The sequence below is a fragment of the Chinchilla lanigera genome, unplaced genomic scaffold (genome assembly GCF_000276665.1).
Source record: "Chinchilla lanigera isolate Chin_1 unplaced genomic scaffold, ChiLan1.0 scaffold00004, whole genome shotgun sequence".
In the NCBI taxonomy this organism is placed as follows: domain Eukaryota; kingdom Metazoa; phylum Chordata; class Mammalia; order Rodentia; family Chinchillidae; genus Chinchilla; species Chinchilla lanigera.
This window is the reverse complement of record NW_004955405.1, coordinates 37,244,447-37,260,289: the sequence shown is the minus strand read 5'-3', so window position 1 is coordinate 37,260,289 and position 15,843 is coordinate 37,244,447. Positions and strand designations below refer to the sequence as shown.

Here is a 15,843-nt window from a genome sequence, read left to right as displayed (position 1 = left end):
GGACGCCGCCTAGAGACAACAGAATCTGCTTCACCCGCTGCAAGGTCGTCCTGTCCGCATCACGTACGACTCCACGCTGTGTTCTTGTGACCCATCATGACGGAGTCAAAAAAGGATAAGGTGAAGGTCCTGCTGGTCAGGTAGAGATGGCAGCAAATCTCTGCAAGCTGTGTTCCCGCAAGCCTGTGCCTCTCCTGATGCACTGTTGTATCGTAAATGGGGACCGGAATCGCTGTCTTCTAGAGCTGCCTCGATGATTACAGGTAAGTGAAACATCCAGCATCTCTCTTCCACAGTCCAGAGAGCTCTGATTTATTTCAGAGTTGTACAGTTTTATTTTTTGAAAAATATTTTTATTAGTAGCAGTAAATATTTTTATTCAGTTTTTCTATTCATAAAGTGTCTTGTAAGTATCTTATGGATTCAAAAAAATTATTCTTTAAGGGATAGGAAAATGTTACAGGTAATTAAAAATTCAGTGAGTGAACTCTGGTAATCATGTAGATGTTTGGTGTAAACTACATGCGTTGGAATACAGGTGAAATACTGCATAGCCATGTCCAACAGGTATTTACCACAGTAAAATCGATTATCCAGCAAGGCAGTACCACCCCTTCGTAAGCAGGCTTTGGGCTTGTCAGGGGAGAAGCAACGAGCAGGAGTCTTGATATGGTCCCTTCCGGCCATCTCTAATGGGACAGAGACCTCTAAAAGCATCAGCCTGGCCAGAAGGGTACACTGTCGATAGTGACTCTCGTAAAAAAAAACTGTCATTTCAAAATATCAAAAAAAGGTATCCCTTATCCCAGTGCATTTGAAAATTGCTGTCTCATAGTTAGAAAAGCTGATGTAGAGAAACTGCTATAGGACTGGAGGGAGCTGTGTTTAGGGCCGATTGGGCAGATGAGGATAGTGGGCCTGGGGGTCCAGGAGCGCATATGGTTTCTCTGAAAGCTGTCTGATGAAGTCACGCAATAGGACTGCCGCCTGTTATCAGGGGAGCTCTCTTGGGAAACTAGCCCATGGGGTCCCCGTAAATACAGTGACACCAAAAAAGGCAGGAGGTGTTACCCTTAAAGGGAGGGACCTGGTGGCTCCGCTTGTGACTGTCTAGTGGTGCTAGGAGGCCTTCTCAGGAAGTGAGAGGAACCCACATCCCTTAGTGCTTAGAAGCAGAGGATGCTCGTTCTTTGTTTAGATCGCACACGTAGGCCACGGGGCCACTCTCCGACCTCCACTCCGCTCAGCTTTATTGTGTTTGATTTGCAATGGCATGATGCTAGTCCTCATCCTTGTAAACTGCTCTTCGAAATAGGTTTATGTTAGCCTGAATCAGGAGGAGTTAGTTATTGGCCGTCACTTCTGTTCCCTGGTAAATAACACAAGTGCTGATACTGTGTTTCCTGGTTTTCTTTTTTTTTTTTTTTTCATTTTTATTTATAAATATGTCTAAGAGAGTTTTCTTCTGTTGAAATTACGTTTTCCTCAGGATTGCTTTACTGACAAACATTGTGGAAAGAAAAAAAAGGTCTTACGTGCTAAAACATATATTATTTAAGACTGTTGAAACAAAGATCACAAGATGTCAGAGCAAAATGACAGGCTTGTATGTCCCATGTATTTTTATGACTTGGCCTGTGTGTTGTGAATATTTCAATGTCCCTCCCATGGCAAAACCCAAAATGCTACACCCACGGACTCCAGTTTTGTTTCTTCAGTAATTGGTGACTGCATATTGACACTGGCCTAGAAATGTTCTGTGGCTGTTCTAAATCTCCTGTCAGTGGAGAAGAAGTGGAAATACGGTTTGCACAGTTGTGTCCCGTTTTTAGGATTATCTAAAATCTGACCTCCTTCCAGGGATGCTGGTGAGAGAGCAGGAGACAGGACTGTGCTGCTTCTGGGCCCACAACTATCTCCACGGCTCTCTGTGACTCGGAAGTGATGTGAGCCCAGCACTCTTCCCCCCGGCAGCCTGCACTAGTGTCCAGATAAGGTCAGCAGGGTGGAAATGACCGTTTTTCCAGTTAATTTCTCAGGAGGGGCTGCTGGAGCCCTGGAAGCGCACGGCGTTCCTGTATGTCTTTACAAGTTGTCTGTGAGCTCAGGTGCAAGGGCGGCAGATAACACTGTGTCCTTAATCATCACACACTGCTGATTCAGAAATGTTCATGTCAGCAAGCATTACAAAAGCGTTTTAAAGCAGCTAGCATTCCTTTCTAACCATACATGTTTTATTAGCAAGATTTTAATTTATAATAGCCATTTGTTACCTAAACATAACAATGCAGTAATCAGGCTATGAGCTTTGAAGATGTCATTTCACAAAAGCAAAAACGGATCCATATTTGTGATCTGTCCACTGCTCGAGTTCAACAAATACAGCTTCTTTTGCCTGTGTGCACCCAGACTTCACAGAAAACCAAAGCGTGCAGTCCACCTTGAGACTTTTTCAGCTCTTCTCTGAACTACTATAGTAAAACAGTTGTTGCCCTTGTGTAGAATTGTGACATTTGTCTGGGAATGTCTGCGGATCCGCTGGTTGCAATTTAACTTAGGTCTTTGTTATATAGTTATTTGCCTTCTCCACTGATTTTTAACAGTTCCTTGGGACTTGTAACACTTACATAAGCTTACAGAATCCATGTGAACAATGCTCAGTAGAAAAGGAGGTCTCCGGGCCCCTCGGCCTTGCCAGACAATTTTGAATAACTGAACGGATTTAAAGATCTATGAAATATTCATTTCTCCCCACTATATTTATAGTGCTGTATTGTGTGTCTATTTCTTTGTGGTAAACACAAAAAATGCACTGATCTCTTTGCTTCTAACGGAGGTTAAGTGAAAACTTTGATCTTTCTTATAAACACAGCTGTTACCCTGTCATCTAGCCAACTCCAGACAAGAAGAGTTCAACATTGGCTGGAATTAAGCATAATCTTTGCAACTATCTCAAGTAAGAGCTTTCTAATACTCTTTTAGGAAATCTCTGTTTTTCAGACAGTGTACAGAGAAAGTACGTCTCAGACAACTAACCTTTAAAGTTAGCCAGGGCAGAGTAACGATAAATTATACCGCAGTGGTAAAGAAGATGCAGACTGTGTAACCAAATAAGTTCGTATAGGTTCACTCGAGCTTAGACTACCATTGTAAGAGACGGCTTGGAGCTCGTGTTCGGTTTCAGCTGCACCATTCTGTTACTTTTTAATATACATCTTTCTACTGTCTTAATGTAAGGTTTAGTTGTCTTCCACTAATACTAATGAAAGCTAGGCGCTTATTTTAAGACAATAACTGATATTTTGTTATAATTATTGTATAATCATTTCATTGGCCAAACTACCCAAAAAATTAATCCTTTCTCTCTGAGATTTAAATTTTCCGGGATTTTAAATGTATGGCCAAATGTCCTACAGGACTGATTTTCCTGGCTGTCGAACAATTTCTCCGAATTGCCCTGCTCCAGGAGGACATCTGTGAGAGTGGACCTCACCTGCAGTCTGTAGAGCTCTGGTACTAGATTTACCTAGGAAGGTTTCCCTGGTGCTAGATTTGGACCAAGTCTAGGGCCTGTCAGTATATCTCGCTGCCTCAGAGGCCTCACCCCATCCTGAGTCTACGCAGAAACACACCAGACTCCAGGCCTGAGGAGCAAACCAGGAGTCACCTCAGTGTTTCTGACCTGTTCCTTTCCCTGTCACCCACTGCCGCTGACTAAACTGCGTTCACCTGTGTTTGTAATCTGCAGAACCTACGATGCCACATACTGGGAAGATAGGGAGTAGCTGCAGTTCTCTCAAAACTGTATTCAAACTGCCACTGCCAGATTCCTCCTTTTCCTTAGAAACCATGACCTCCTGGGGCCCTGAGAATACATAGACCCCCCAAATCAAACTTGCTTACATGTTTCTCACGTGGGAAGCAGAATCCCGGCCTGTGAGTGATCTCTGAAGGATCGCTCGGGTGTCCTGACATTCGCCTGCTTCCTACCCAGAAACACCTTAGCAAGTGGAGGAAATGAGTGCCGGGGAACTCCGGTCCTGTCCGGACAGTGGCCTTCGCAGAGCCCAGCCAGAAACCTGGAGAGTTAGGAAGCCCTGGCACTGTGTGCATCCGTGTATATGTATACACACGTATGATATAGGTGTGGTATTACATGGAGCCCGGTGGTAGACTGCTTGTTATTAGCAAGCACAAGGCCCTGGGTTCTGATCCCCTGTACCACAGAAGAGGGCCAGCGGGCTTCTGTGATAAAAAGCATTGAATCACTTGCTTTAGGGTTCATGACTGCCAGCTTAGTCCTTGAAATCTTTGCTTTTTCTTTTGCGGCACAGCAGATCAAGCCCAGGCCCTTCGCACTGAGCGACAGCCCCTGTCCTTTTGTACTATTTATTGGGAACTCCTAATACACTTTTTATACTTTTTGTTTTGTTTTGTTTTGTTTTCTCCGGTACCGGGAACCGAACTCACGACCTTGCGCTTGCCAGGCAGGCGCTTTTAGCCGCTGAGCTAAATCCCCAGCCCCTACACTTTTTAACAACTTCATGTAGTTGTGATTCAAAGTAACCTGACTACTTTAAGAAGTCCCAGTTCTGAGTCATTTGCTGAAACAGCCAGGCAGGGATAAGTAGAAGTAGCTGGTAAAGGCATCATTTACTCTCCTTTTTAAATAAGTAGAGAAGGTTATTCCTCAAAGAGGGCAGGCAGGGTGTAGTGGCGCAGCCTGTGATCCCAGCACTTGGGAGGCTGAGGGAGGAAGATCCCTGCAAGTTCAAGGCCAGCCAAGGCTACAAAGTGAGTACAAGCCCAACCTGAACTGTATAGCAAGACCCCATCTCAAAAAGGGAAAAAAAAAAAGAAGGAAGAGTACTGTTAAAGCTATAGAGAGCTAAGCATAATTTGTTTTTTGGGGGGGCGGTTCTGGTTTTTTTGAAACAGGGCTTCACTGTGTAGTTCAGGGTGGCCTTAAACTCACGATGTAGCCCAGGCTGGTCTCAAACTTGCAGCAATCCTCCTTCCTCAGCGGATCCCCGAGTACTGGGATTACAAGGGTGTACCAATACGCCTGGCCAGGCCTACCTCATTTCTACCTCCAACCAAAGGGGAGAAGAAAATCTTAGTAATTGGAGATATAGAACCATAACTCTCAGAAAATGGTAATGTTACTGCTGCCAGGAGGAGTGACTGTGGGTAATGGTTTTCCTTCCTGGGCATTTTCTTTCTATGTTTTCCACAACAAATATTTCACTTTTGTAATAAGTCCTTAATTTTAAAATTAGTGGATTGCTAACTGGCTCCATTGCCAGTGTAAGAATATAAAAAGAATGCTGACTTTGGGTCTCAAAGTACAAAGCTTGGCAACTCCCCGAGTTCACAAGAAGACAAAGATGGCTTATGCGCGGTGTCAGGGGCACCGTGAACACGGGCCGGTGTGAACGACAGCAGTGAAGAGGCTTCCTCGTCCTCCTCCAGGGCAGGGTGTGAAGACAGGTGGACTCCGGGGGACCGATTCCTGTGGCGGGCATGGCCGGGTTTCTGGGTTGCTGACACAGGGCTGACCAAGAACAGTCAGACGCCCACGGCAGCCTGCCCTCGTCGCTTCCTGAGACGGGGGTCAGTGGACGCGACCCCAGACGGAGTGCCTTGCTGCGACCCATCGTCGGCCTCCTTACACGTCACAGACCGAAGGGTGGGGGGGCCTCGCCTTCTGAGATTCTGTATTTGGCCATTTGACATCCACTCATCACAGGGCCAATTACATGAATGGTTTTCTCTTTTCCGTATTCTTGGTATCCTAGCGTTGGCGGCTTTTTTGTTTGTTTCTGTTTTTATTTTGTGGTCCTGGAGGTTCAGAGCCTTCACACTGAGCTATATCCCTCACCTGTTTTTTTTTTAATTTAGAGACAAGAGCTCACTGAGTTCCCTGGGCTGAGCTGGAACTTTGTAGCCTCCTGCCTCAGCCTCCCAGAGTGCAGGTATGAAGCACTCCACCCGGCCATCTGTGGCCTTGCACACCCCTCTCGGAGCTAGCTAGTCCTAAAGGTAGTAACTACTTACTTGGCAGCAGGTCCTTTAGTATGCACACCCACCAAGCCGAGCCCTACCCTTACCTTACACACACACCAAGCCAATATTAATAGGAGTAACCAGCGTCAGGGCCCAGTACTAGGCCAGGGCAGCCCCTTTATTCCTGAATCCATGAGAAGTATTCAAAGCAGCCAGGCCTAAGCTGTCCACCCTGCTATCTGTTCCCGCCCAACAAAAACCCCATAGAGGCTCTAGCCCCCTCGCTGCTGCTTCCGTCTCCCGGCAGCCCGGTACGAGCAGGGCCTCTCAAAGCGTCGCCCTCCCTGTGCTGCCGTCTCCCTCAGTAGGAACACCGGGAGTAGGGAGACACCTTTGGCAGCCCTCCAGGGAAGGGCAGTCGTTAGGCACTCTTGCTTGGGGGGACTCCCTGCGTGTAACTATCGCCAGGTCTTCTTGTGAGGCAGTTAGCTCTCTAGAGAGGAGCTGAGCCTCCAGCCTGCAGGATATGAGCTTTCAGCGCAGGCTGTCAGCGAAGTCAGCACGTTTGACAGGAGCAGCCCGAAACGGAATTCCTAACACGCTGGACTGTTGCCGCTAGAAGTGCTGCGTGTGGCCAGTCTCAGCCACGCTGTCACTACTGGGGACTGCACTGGGGAGGGATAAGAATGAGGGACCTTGATCTGTCCTTTTCGTTGCTAGGAACCAGTTCCATGCCCGTCTAAGGGGAGGGGCATCCCAAAACTAGGGGGAAACGCAAGAAAAACGGGCACCTCTCTCCTTCCCTGTCCTCCGAACTTACCCAAGACAAAATGCAGTGACAGCAGTTCTCTAGTGAGTGCCATAAAGGCAGAGATAATTGGAAAACTCTTGTAGGGTATTTCACTGACTGTGTACGTCGTGGCATCCGTGGTCTTTACTACTATTCAGTGTTCATTATCTACTACTTTTGCCTCCGGAAGTCACAACAGTCAGTGAAATCTGGTGACGTATTTTTACCGGCGACAGAAAGCCTAAGGCTGTGCACTCCGGAGGAGGTCTGCCAGTTCACCAGGACTTGCGCTGTGGATTGCTCCTGTTACGCCTCGAAGCGCAGTTATTTCAGCGGGAGCGGCAGGAGCCAGCGCTGTGGGGGCTGGGGATGCCCGGGAGCGGTAATGCAGGGCCCTGGAGGCGGAGGGGCGCTCCCCTCTGCTTCTGTTAGCTCAGGACCACATCTGCGATCGTTCTGTTTTGAAGTAGCCAAACCACTTTTTAAAACTTGCTTGTCCTTTGGCCGGTTGAGAAGTTCGTATTTCTGGCAGTGCTGTGCTGAACAGAGAAGTAAATACATCTGCTACTTACACATCGCCAGAGACTTCTCCGGCCGGAGCCTCTCTGCCCTGGACAGGGTGCATGCGGGGAGCTCCGAAGTCTGCCTGTGTACGCAGCCTAACTCAGGAGCTCACGGAGGACGAGCAAGCTGGGGGCCGTGGTCAGCGGGCCCCAAAGCCATTCAACAGATGCCTGCCAAGGGCCCGCGGAGACCAGACGGAGGGCGAGCGCCCTCACGGGGAACAGCTCTGTGCTGCACCGACGCGCCTACTGCGGGCTGCAGGGAGGTCGCGCAGAGCGTGCTCGGGGAGCCTGTGCGCGCCAAGGTGGCTTTCTGTTCTCGGTGGGGAAGCACCGAGGATGAAATGATTAGAATCCAGTAAAGTGTGAGCGGCCGGTAGTGGTGACGCATGCCTGTAATCCCAGCACTCGGGAGGCTGAGGCAGGCGGATCACTGCGAGTTCAAGATCAGCCTGGGCTACAAAGTGAGCTCAAGGCCAGCCTGAACTGCACAGCGAGACCGTGTCTCAAAAAGGCAAAAAAAGAAAAGAAAAGAACAGTGTGAAGAAGCCCTTAAATCCATGGCAGATAAAACTCATATTTTCCCCGGGCGGTTGAAAAGCATCGGCTGTGAGAAGACTCCAGAGGAGCACGCTCAGGAGGAGGGCAGGGACGCCGCACTGTCGCCCACAGGAGGAGCCCGGCCTGGGCACGGGAGGCGCGTGGGCATGCCCGGGCACTGCGGGGAACAGCAGAGTTAAGGAGGCAGCTGAGTCTTGGCCAGTGATAGAAGCTGTCGGGTCTGCAAAGACCCAAGTGACAAAAGTAAGACTTAGGTCCCCTCCCTACCCCGAGGTCATGAGACAGCAGCGGTGGAGGAGACCCATTGGGTAAGGAGGGAACCAGGGTGCTGCCGGGTCCCGCGGTGTCCAGGAGCCCGGGCGCGCTCCCGGGCTCCCCTCCCTGCCCACAGCCGCCAAGCTGTGCACGACAGAGCCCCGCCGACCTTCCAGACATCAGCGTCCACGCTGCTTCACTTCGCCAGCTTCTGCAGTGTCTGGATGAGTTACAGTGATGCGGGGCATCAGACGCTGGGAAATCGATCAGGAACCAGCATGTGCACCTGGGGAGACACGCCCAGGGTGCTGAGGAGGAGCCGTACTTTCCTGAAAGCTGGGTCCAGCAAGTTCCAATCAGGAGAAGGGAGCGAGCTTTATCACATCGCGCGTGTAAGTCAAGTGGATTGGAAGGACCGAGGGACTTAGCACCCGAGGTCCCTGGGGGCTTTGAGAGCGCCCGTTTTTCCATCCGAGTGGGGCATCTTAGCAAAGGTCCGCAAAGAAGAGGAGAGAAATGAAAGGACAGGAAGGTGGGCAATCTGTTGAGAAGTTTTTCTGGAAGATACAGAATTGGAGTCAATATTTATGTTATGAAAACGCCGTGTTTGGATTTTGACAGAAATGATCTGATAAAAGAGAAGCTCTGGGAGGCAGGGAGAGGGAGGACGGTCCCTGGGGATGGTCACCGTGACCCGGCAGAACGGGTGCTGGACTCAGCCGGGAGTGGGGCTGGGATCTGAACAGTGGACGGAAGGGAAGACTAAGCACTCCAGTGTGGTCAGAAACAGATGTGAGAGCCAGGCCTGGTGCTGCACACCTGTAGTCCCAGCACACGGGAGGCTGAGGCAGGAGGATCACCATGAGTTTTAGGCTGGCCTGGGCTACATAGAGGGTTCAGGGCCAACCTGAACTACAAAGAGAGATAGTGTCTCCAAAAAACAAAAAAGAAACAGATTTGGCAGCAGCGGCAAGATCTAACCTCTAAGAGAACAGGGATGTACAGTGGAAGGGGTCTGGGCCACCCCCCCAGCCAGCACTGGTCGTGTGCGGTTGGCAGCAGTCATAGGAAAAGCAGAATGTCTGATAGCCTAGGTTTTTCTGGGTAAGTATGTATTATAGTTGGGGCTTTGCAAGGGGAAACAATATAATGCAGAACACTTAATTATAAGATTATAATAGTCACCCAAAGAGTCATAGACAAAGATTGCGCAGGAAATCTGTCCACACACTAAGACCAAAGAATCCAGCTGAGGGCCTGGATCCCACAGCAATGTCCTGCCTGAGTCCAGCTGAAGACCTCGAGCCCATGACAATACACCGCATGAGTCCAGCTGGGGCCAAGAGCCCACGACAATGCCTCACGCAGGCCGGTCTCATGGATCTTCACTCGGAAGGCCCAAAGACCAGTGATGGAAGCTAGAAAGTCTGTGCCAGCGGGATGAAGGATCTGTGCCAGTGGAGTGAGGGATCTGCACTGGCGCCAGGAAGCAACGCTCAAAGTAAGAACTAGTGCTCCGCGAGAGTGAACTGTAGCCATTCCCAGTGACAAGGTCCCAAGCTCCACCAACAGTGAGAGCAGCCGAGTTCATCAGGAATGCCAGCATGAGGAGCTCCTCCGGATCCAACAGCTCCCCAGAGATTCTAAACGCCCCCTCTCCAGCTCTCCTGTTAGGCTGCCGGCCTCCCACACCCAGCAGCATGCTGGGTCAGTTCAGCTGGGGCTACAAGTTGGCCAACTGTCAGTCCCCCACAGTGTGACAAAGGGGGACTGAGGGGCAGGTCTGTGGAGGGATTATATCCAGGCACAGGATATTAACTGGGTAAGAAAGGAAGTGAGGACCCTGGAGCAGAGGAGAACTTAGTACCTCAGAACCCCCAGTGCCATGGAGACCGTGCGCGGGAAGACGGGGCCAGGTGTCTGGCTGGATGCTTCACTCGCATGTGCAGAGGGCCAGGCGATCGTGGTGGCGTGACGGTTTCTGGGTGGACAGGAAGGCGTGGCTGCCCCTGGAGCGGAGGACCAGATCGCTGGAGGGACCAAGGAGCCAGGGCCTAGGGAGGTAACAGACCCTCAGAACACTTCATTATAGTGTTAATTATAGTCGGGGCCTGCGCATGAGGCCTGCAGGGACCACACCGCTGACCCCACCCATACACTTGGAGCTCTGTGACCTGTTTCGGGCGAAAGGAAGGGCAGCGGGCGGAGCGATGAGAAGCAAAGGAACGCCTCTCTCCCAACCTGACGCCGGGGAGGTGGAGCGGACAGAAGTGTCCTCAGGGCCACTGCAGGGGAGCTGGAAGAAGGACCGAAGGAAAGGCCGAGAAATGGCAGCTTTGGGGATGACTAACCCTCTGCATCGGGCGAGGGATTGGGAGCTGGGGAAGGACAAGGTGATTGTGCAGAAAGAGGAGAAGGCCGAGAATGGGTCCCGAGAGCCCAGAACTACCAACGACGGTCTTCTGGGGCAGAGTGGGGAAGCGGGGAGAAAGGGGAGGGCTCTCCACATTCTTTGCTTCTAGAGAAGGTGGCCAGGACTGGTGGTGTCGGGTTCCACAACACAGACCCCAGTGCCTTTTCATATGCTAAATCTCATGTCTCCAAAACTTAGCTCAGGCCTCAGCTCCTTCAGGAAGCTGCCTCTAGTTTCATTAATTTGAGTTAAATGCTCCTCAAGGAATACAGTAAGCTCGTCTTTTTCTCACTATTCATCTCTCCATTTTTCTTTCAGTCTGGACCATGAGCAATTCAGTACCTGATTGTTAACTTGTTAGCAGTTTGCTTCACCAGGGAATGTGTTTGTTGTGCTCACCGCTACACTGTGATTTATATAGCATAGGAGCATCTGCTGAGCAGGCGGTGGGTAGCCAGGAAGGTGGCTCTCCAGTGACAACCCCGGGCCTGGGGTAGAATGAGTACTCAAAACTACGTATTAAAGCCTATGGCGGGTGCACATCTGTCATGGAAGCACTGGGGAGGCTGAGGCAAGAGGACTGCTCCGAGTTCAAGGCCATAGTGAGATTGTGTTTTAAAAAACAAAAAAACCCTGCATATTAAAATCATTAATGTGTTTTCACTGAAAAGCAGAGTAAGTAATTCTAATTGAGGAAGAGAAGAAGAATCCTTGCTCCAAAAAATTTATAGTCTAATGGAAAAATCCCAGCTCATGGACTTTATCAAGAGCAAAAAACAAAACATGAGGACAGTTCCCTAGCGCGGTCACGCGGCGATCTTGTGCATAGTTGTGGCACTAGCACAGCGCAGGCATACCCCCTTTTATTATTTTGCTCTGTTGAGCTCTGAGGACTGTGTTGATTCCTCGGAATCCGTGACCGCCTCGTGCTGAGAAGTCCGTGCGCTAGTCTCCCGGAACCCGCGTTCGCTTTCCGACCCACCTCTTTGTCACCGCTGTACCCGCCGTGCACGCCGTGACTGTCATCTTCCATGTGCGGTTCTAATTGTTGCGGGGCGTCTTGAGCCCAGTCGCCCGTGGTCTGACCGCCCCGCCCCGTCCTCAGGCCTCCCCGAGGTTAAACCGCCACTGCCCCGCGGTGGCCCTCCGCTTTATGGGAAAGCAAGCGTCTCGAGTCTCAGGCAGAAGCTACAGTGGCGCCGCCCCGAGAGCAAGGCCCAAAGCCAGACGTCTTCCCCCAGCTGTGAAGGCAGAGAAAGCCGGTGGGGTCAGAGCGCTTCTCAGCGATCGGGCGAAGGGCAGCGACGCTGCTGCCGGGTGCACGGCTTTAATATCTGGACGGAAGATCGAACGTGCCACGACGCCGTGCCAAAGGCCACGCCGGGCAGAGCCCGACCCCGGGTTCAGGAAGAAAGGGGAGCCAGCCGAGGTGGCCTCCTGCGGCCGGGAAGGAGGCCTTGCGCGGAGCTGGGGGCGGGAGTTCCTATTTCACCTAGGGAGCAGTTATTCCCATCTGCGCGTTTGCAGCAACAGCGCTCGCACCCCTGGGGTGCAGTCATGGACACAGCACCGCTTCACTCCTCCTCCCTCCCCTCGCCCCGTCTCCCTCCATCTCTCACCCCTTTCCCTTTCCCCTACTTCCTATCAGCTACCTTTTATTTTGGGCAGCGTGAATTGAAAACCTCCTAGACGCGGGTGTAGCATTTGTGACTCGTGAGAGGAGGTCAAAATACCATCGTTCGCAAGGTCCGGAGGATGGCGGCTCCAGCTTGACCCTGACTGGAGAAGCAGGTGCAGATGCGGTGAAAATAAGTGAGAACTGGGCTCTCAGGGTACAGATGACGGATGAAGCGAGCTTCTGGATGAACAAAGACAGGGGCCCTGGAGACGGGAGCGGCTCTGGGTGAAGATTCCACAGGCATTACCGATACAGGTGGAGTGACTCACGTGACTGGGCTGGAGCGGCAACAGCAGGTCTTGAGGGGACTGACTCCAATTTTGTTTTTGTTTTGTTTTTTGAGACAAGGTCTTACTATGTAGCCCAAGTTGGCCTGCTACTCAGCCTGGCCTGATTCCAACTTTGAATGAAGTTCTGCAGTGGTAAGATGCTATCAAACAGCACTGCATGCTAAGGAGAAGCTTTCCGTAGAAAGATACATAAAATTTTACTCTTTAAGAAACTGCCACCGCCACCCCACCCTTCAGCAAGCACAACCCTGATCAATCAGCGGCCACCGACACCAAGTACCATCCTCCCCCCGCAAAATAAATAAGACTCACTGAAGACTCAGATGATTATTAGATTTTTATAGCAATAGTATTTGATTTTTGTGTGTTTGTTTTGTTTTTGAGACTTGAACTCACCATGTAGCCCAGGCTGTCCTCAAACTCAAAATCTGAGCCAGGTGTGGTGGTGCACGCCTGTAATCCCAGCAGTCAGGAGGCTGAGGCAGGAGGATCATGGTGAGCTCAAGGTCAACCTGGGCTACAAAGCGAGCTCAAGGCCAGCCTGAACTACATAGAGAGACCCTATCTCAAAAAGACAAAGAAAGAACCCTCAAAATCCTCCTGCCTCAGCCTCCTGAGTTCTGGGATTACAGACATGTCACCACACCCACCAGCAATGAAGTACTTTAAAATAGGCTCCGCATACTCTTTTAGGATATAGTGCCATTATATACTTAATAATCTATAGTATAGGGTAAACATAGTTTTATATGTACTATAAAACCAAAAAATTCTTGTGATTTGCTTCACTGTGATAACTGTTTCACCACTACGGCCTGAATCTGTGTCCACGGTACCTCCGAGGTAAGCCTGCACCTAGAAAATGTTCGATGCCCAACAGATGTTTGTCAAAAGCTAAGAAAAAGGAAAAGAAAGCTAACCAAAATATTTAAGGATCTACAACTCAACGTCTGGCCCTCCTCTACCGGTACAAATCCCACCTCAGCTCTTCTAACTTGCGTTACACGTCTGTGCGCCAGCGGTGCACTGCCTTCCATTAAATCTGTGCCCTGCCCCTCACTGCTCAGAATGTTTCAGACGGCTCCTATCATTTGGAAGAGTAACTTTCCGGGTTTTGTGTCGGTGTAGCCCCGGGTGACAGGGTTGGTTAAAATGCAAATTCTAGGCTTATTCAACACAGGTTGTGAATTGGTTTTTCTGAGGTCAATCTCTAAGGTGTACATTTCAAGAAGCACTCTGAGAGGCAAAGGCAGGAAGATTCCCAGTTCAACCCTGGGCATCTTAGTGACTTAAGGGCGCCTTTTTTCAAAATACACTTTAAAAAGTAAAAAATGGGCTGGGACATTGCTTAGTGCTAATGCCTTGAGTTCATTCCCTAGTACTGCAAACAAACAAAACACACATATACCAAAAAAAAACACTCTCAAATGTTGGGTGCGTGCGGTCCAACTTTAAAATAGGCTCTGCACATGTAGGGAAGCATGCAGCGCATCAAACGCTGAGTGGTGCACCTTGAATGGTCTTTCTCTGTCCGCTTCTCCTGCCTCGTGCCTCATCCTCCTCCTCTCCAGCCTCTTCAGCTTCCACCCCACTTTCCCTCTGACCCGCCCTGCACTCCCTCTGTGCGAAGCTGCGCCCCAAACTGCTGAGCAGCTGCTGGAGTCTGTCGCTGGAGCTCCCTCAGGGGCCTGGGTGCACTGTGCTACAGTGCTGCAGCCCTTCACATCCGTGCGGATGCCTGTGCCAGTGTGTGCATGAGTGTGTGTCGTATGCACACTCAGAGCTTTCACAGTGGTTTGTCTGCATGATTATGTAGACACTGAACATCAGAGTTCGGCAAGTTTTCCCAGCATCACAAATGTCTTGAGGTTAGAGACTGCATCTTTCAGTGCTGGGCATCTCGTGGTCCACAGGAGGGTTCCTAGGTCATCCAGCCGGCAAACTGCCCATTCAGAATCTGAACTAAACCCCAGGTATACACCTCCGTCCAGGTGACTGCTGTATCCTTTCAGTGACCCAAGTGTCTGTCACTTTCCATAGTGTTGTGGGGGAGCTCCGGGTCTCCCGCCCGCCGAGGAGATGGATGAGGACGGGCTCCCACTCATGGGGTCAGTGTGATGTGTCAGTTCATGTTTTAAAGATCATGAGAGCCGGGCATGGTGGTGCACACCTAAAATCCCAGCACTGGGGAGGCTGAGGCAGGAGGATCAATGTGAGTTTAAACCAGCCTGGGCTACATATACTGAGTCAAGGCCAGACCAAGCTACACATTGAGACCTTGTCTGAAAACAATCCAACTACCCCCAAAAAAAGAATAAAGTCATCAGAAAGACTTAGGTGTGGTGACACATGCCTATAATCCTAGCACTCTGAGAGGCTGAGGCAGGGAGACTGCAAATTTGTGCCCAGCCTGGGCAACTGAGTGACTTAGATTTTGTCAGAATAGGACAGACAAGAGAAATAATAAAAAGGGCTGGGGATGTGGCCCAGTACGGAATAACATAAATAGCCCTTACCGCTTTCTTCAGAGAATACACCTCTCCAGCGGAGCTGGCTCGGTCTGACCAATTTCTATATTTCCCAAAGCCCTAGCAGTGTATCTGGGGCTTAGTAGGATAATAACATTAAAAAGAACTATTGAATGCCCTAGCTACTCATATAAAAGAGCATACAAAGCAGGGAAAACCTCAGATATGGACGAATCTCCTGACTTAGTTTTTACTTTTTCTTTTTTTTTTTTTTTTTTGTTTTTTTTTTTCTGGTACCAAGAATTGAACTCATGACCTTGCGCTTGCCAGGCAGGCGCTGTGCCACTGAGCTAAATCCCCAGCCCCAGTTTTTACTTTTTCTTTCTTTTCCTTTCTGTCCCCTCTTTAAGGCTTTACTACCTCGACACAAGCCTAGCGCCAGCTCTGAAGCCCCAGAGATTGACGTCACAATCCGGATCCTGAACTACAAACCCCAGCATGCCGAGCGAGGAGGCGGGCCCTCCGGAAGCCGCCTGATGATTGGCGAACGTAAGCGGTTCCTTCCGGTAGGAGGGCCCCGGGGGCGGGGACTGGGACTGCGTTTCCGGGTTGGGCGGGCTCCGTCGGAGAACTTCTGTGGAGGAGCTGGGGGTCTCCCGCCCGCCGAGGAGATGGATGAGGACGGGCTCCCACTCATGGGGTCAGGCATAGACCTGACCAAGGTTTGTCGGAACTGCACTTCCGGCCACCGGGAAGGGTGGGAGGGGACGCCGGGCCCGCGGAGACGCCACCCCTGCGGCCCGCCCGGCCCTCGCCCGC

General features: G+C 50.5%; 1 protein-coding gene across 4 annotated transcripts in view; it reads left to right on the top strand.

The window, feature by feature from the left end:
- The window catches only part of Nup37 (nucleoporin 37kDa), an 82,439-nt gene that overhangs the window by 37,473 nt on the left and 29,123 nt on the right, over positions 1 to 15,843 (top strand). For all 4 annotated transcript variants that reach the window (XM_013518775.1, XM_013518772.1, XM_013518782.1 and 1 more), the window contains exon 10: positions 15,435 to 15,746. In XM_013518775.1, coding sequence (XP_013374229.1) covers positions 15,435 to 15,746 — 312 coding nt within the window. The remainder of the gene's footprint in view (positions 1 to 15,434; positions 15,747 to 15,843) is intronic.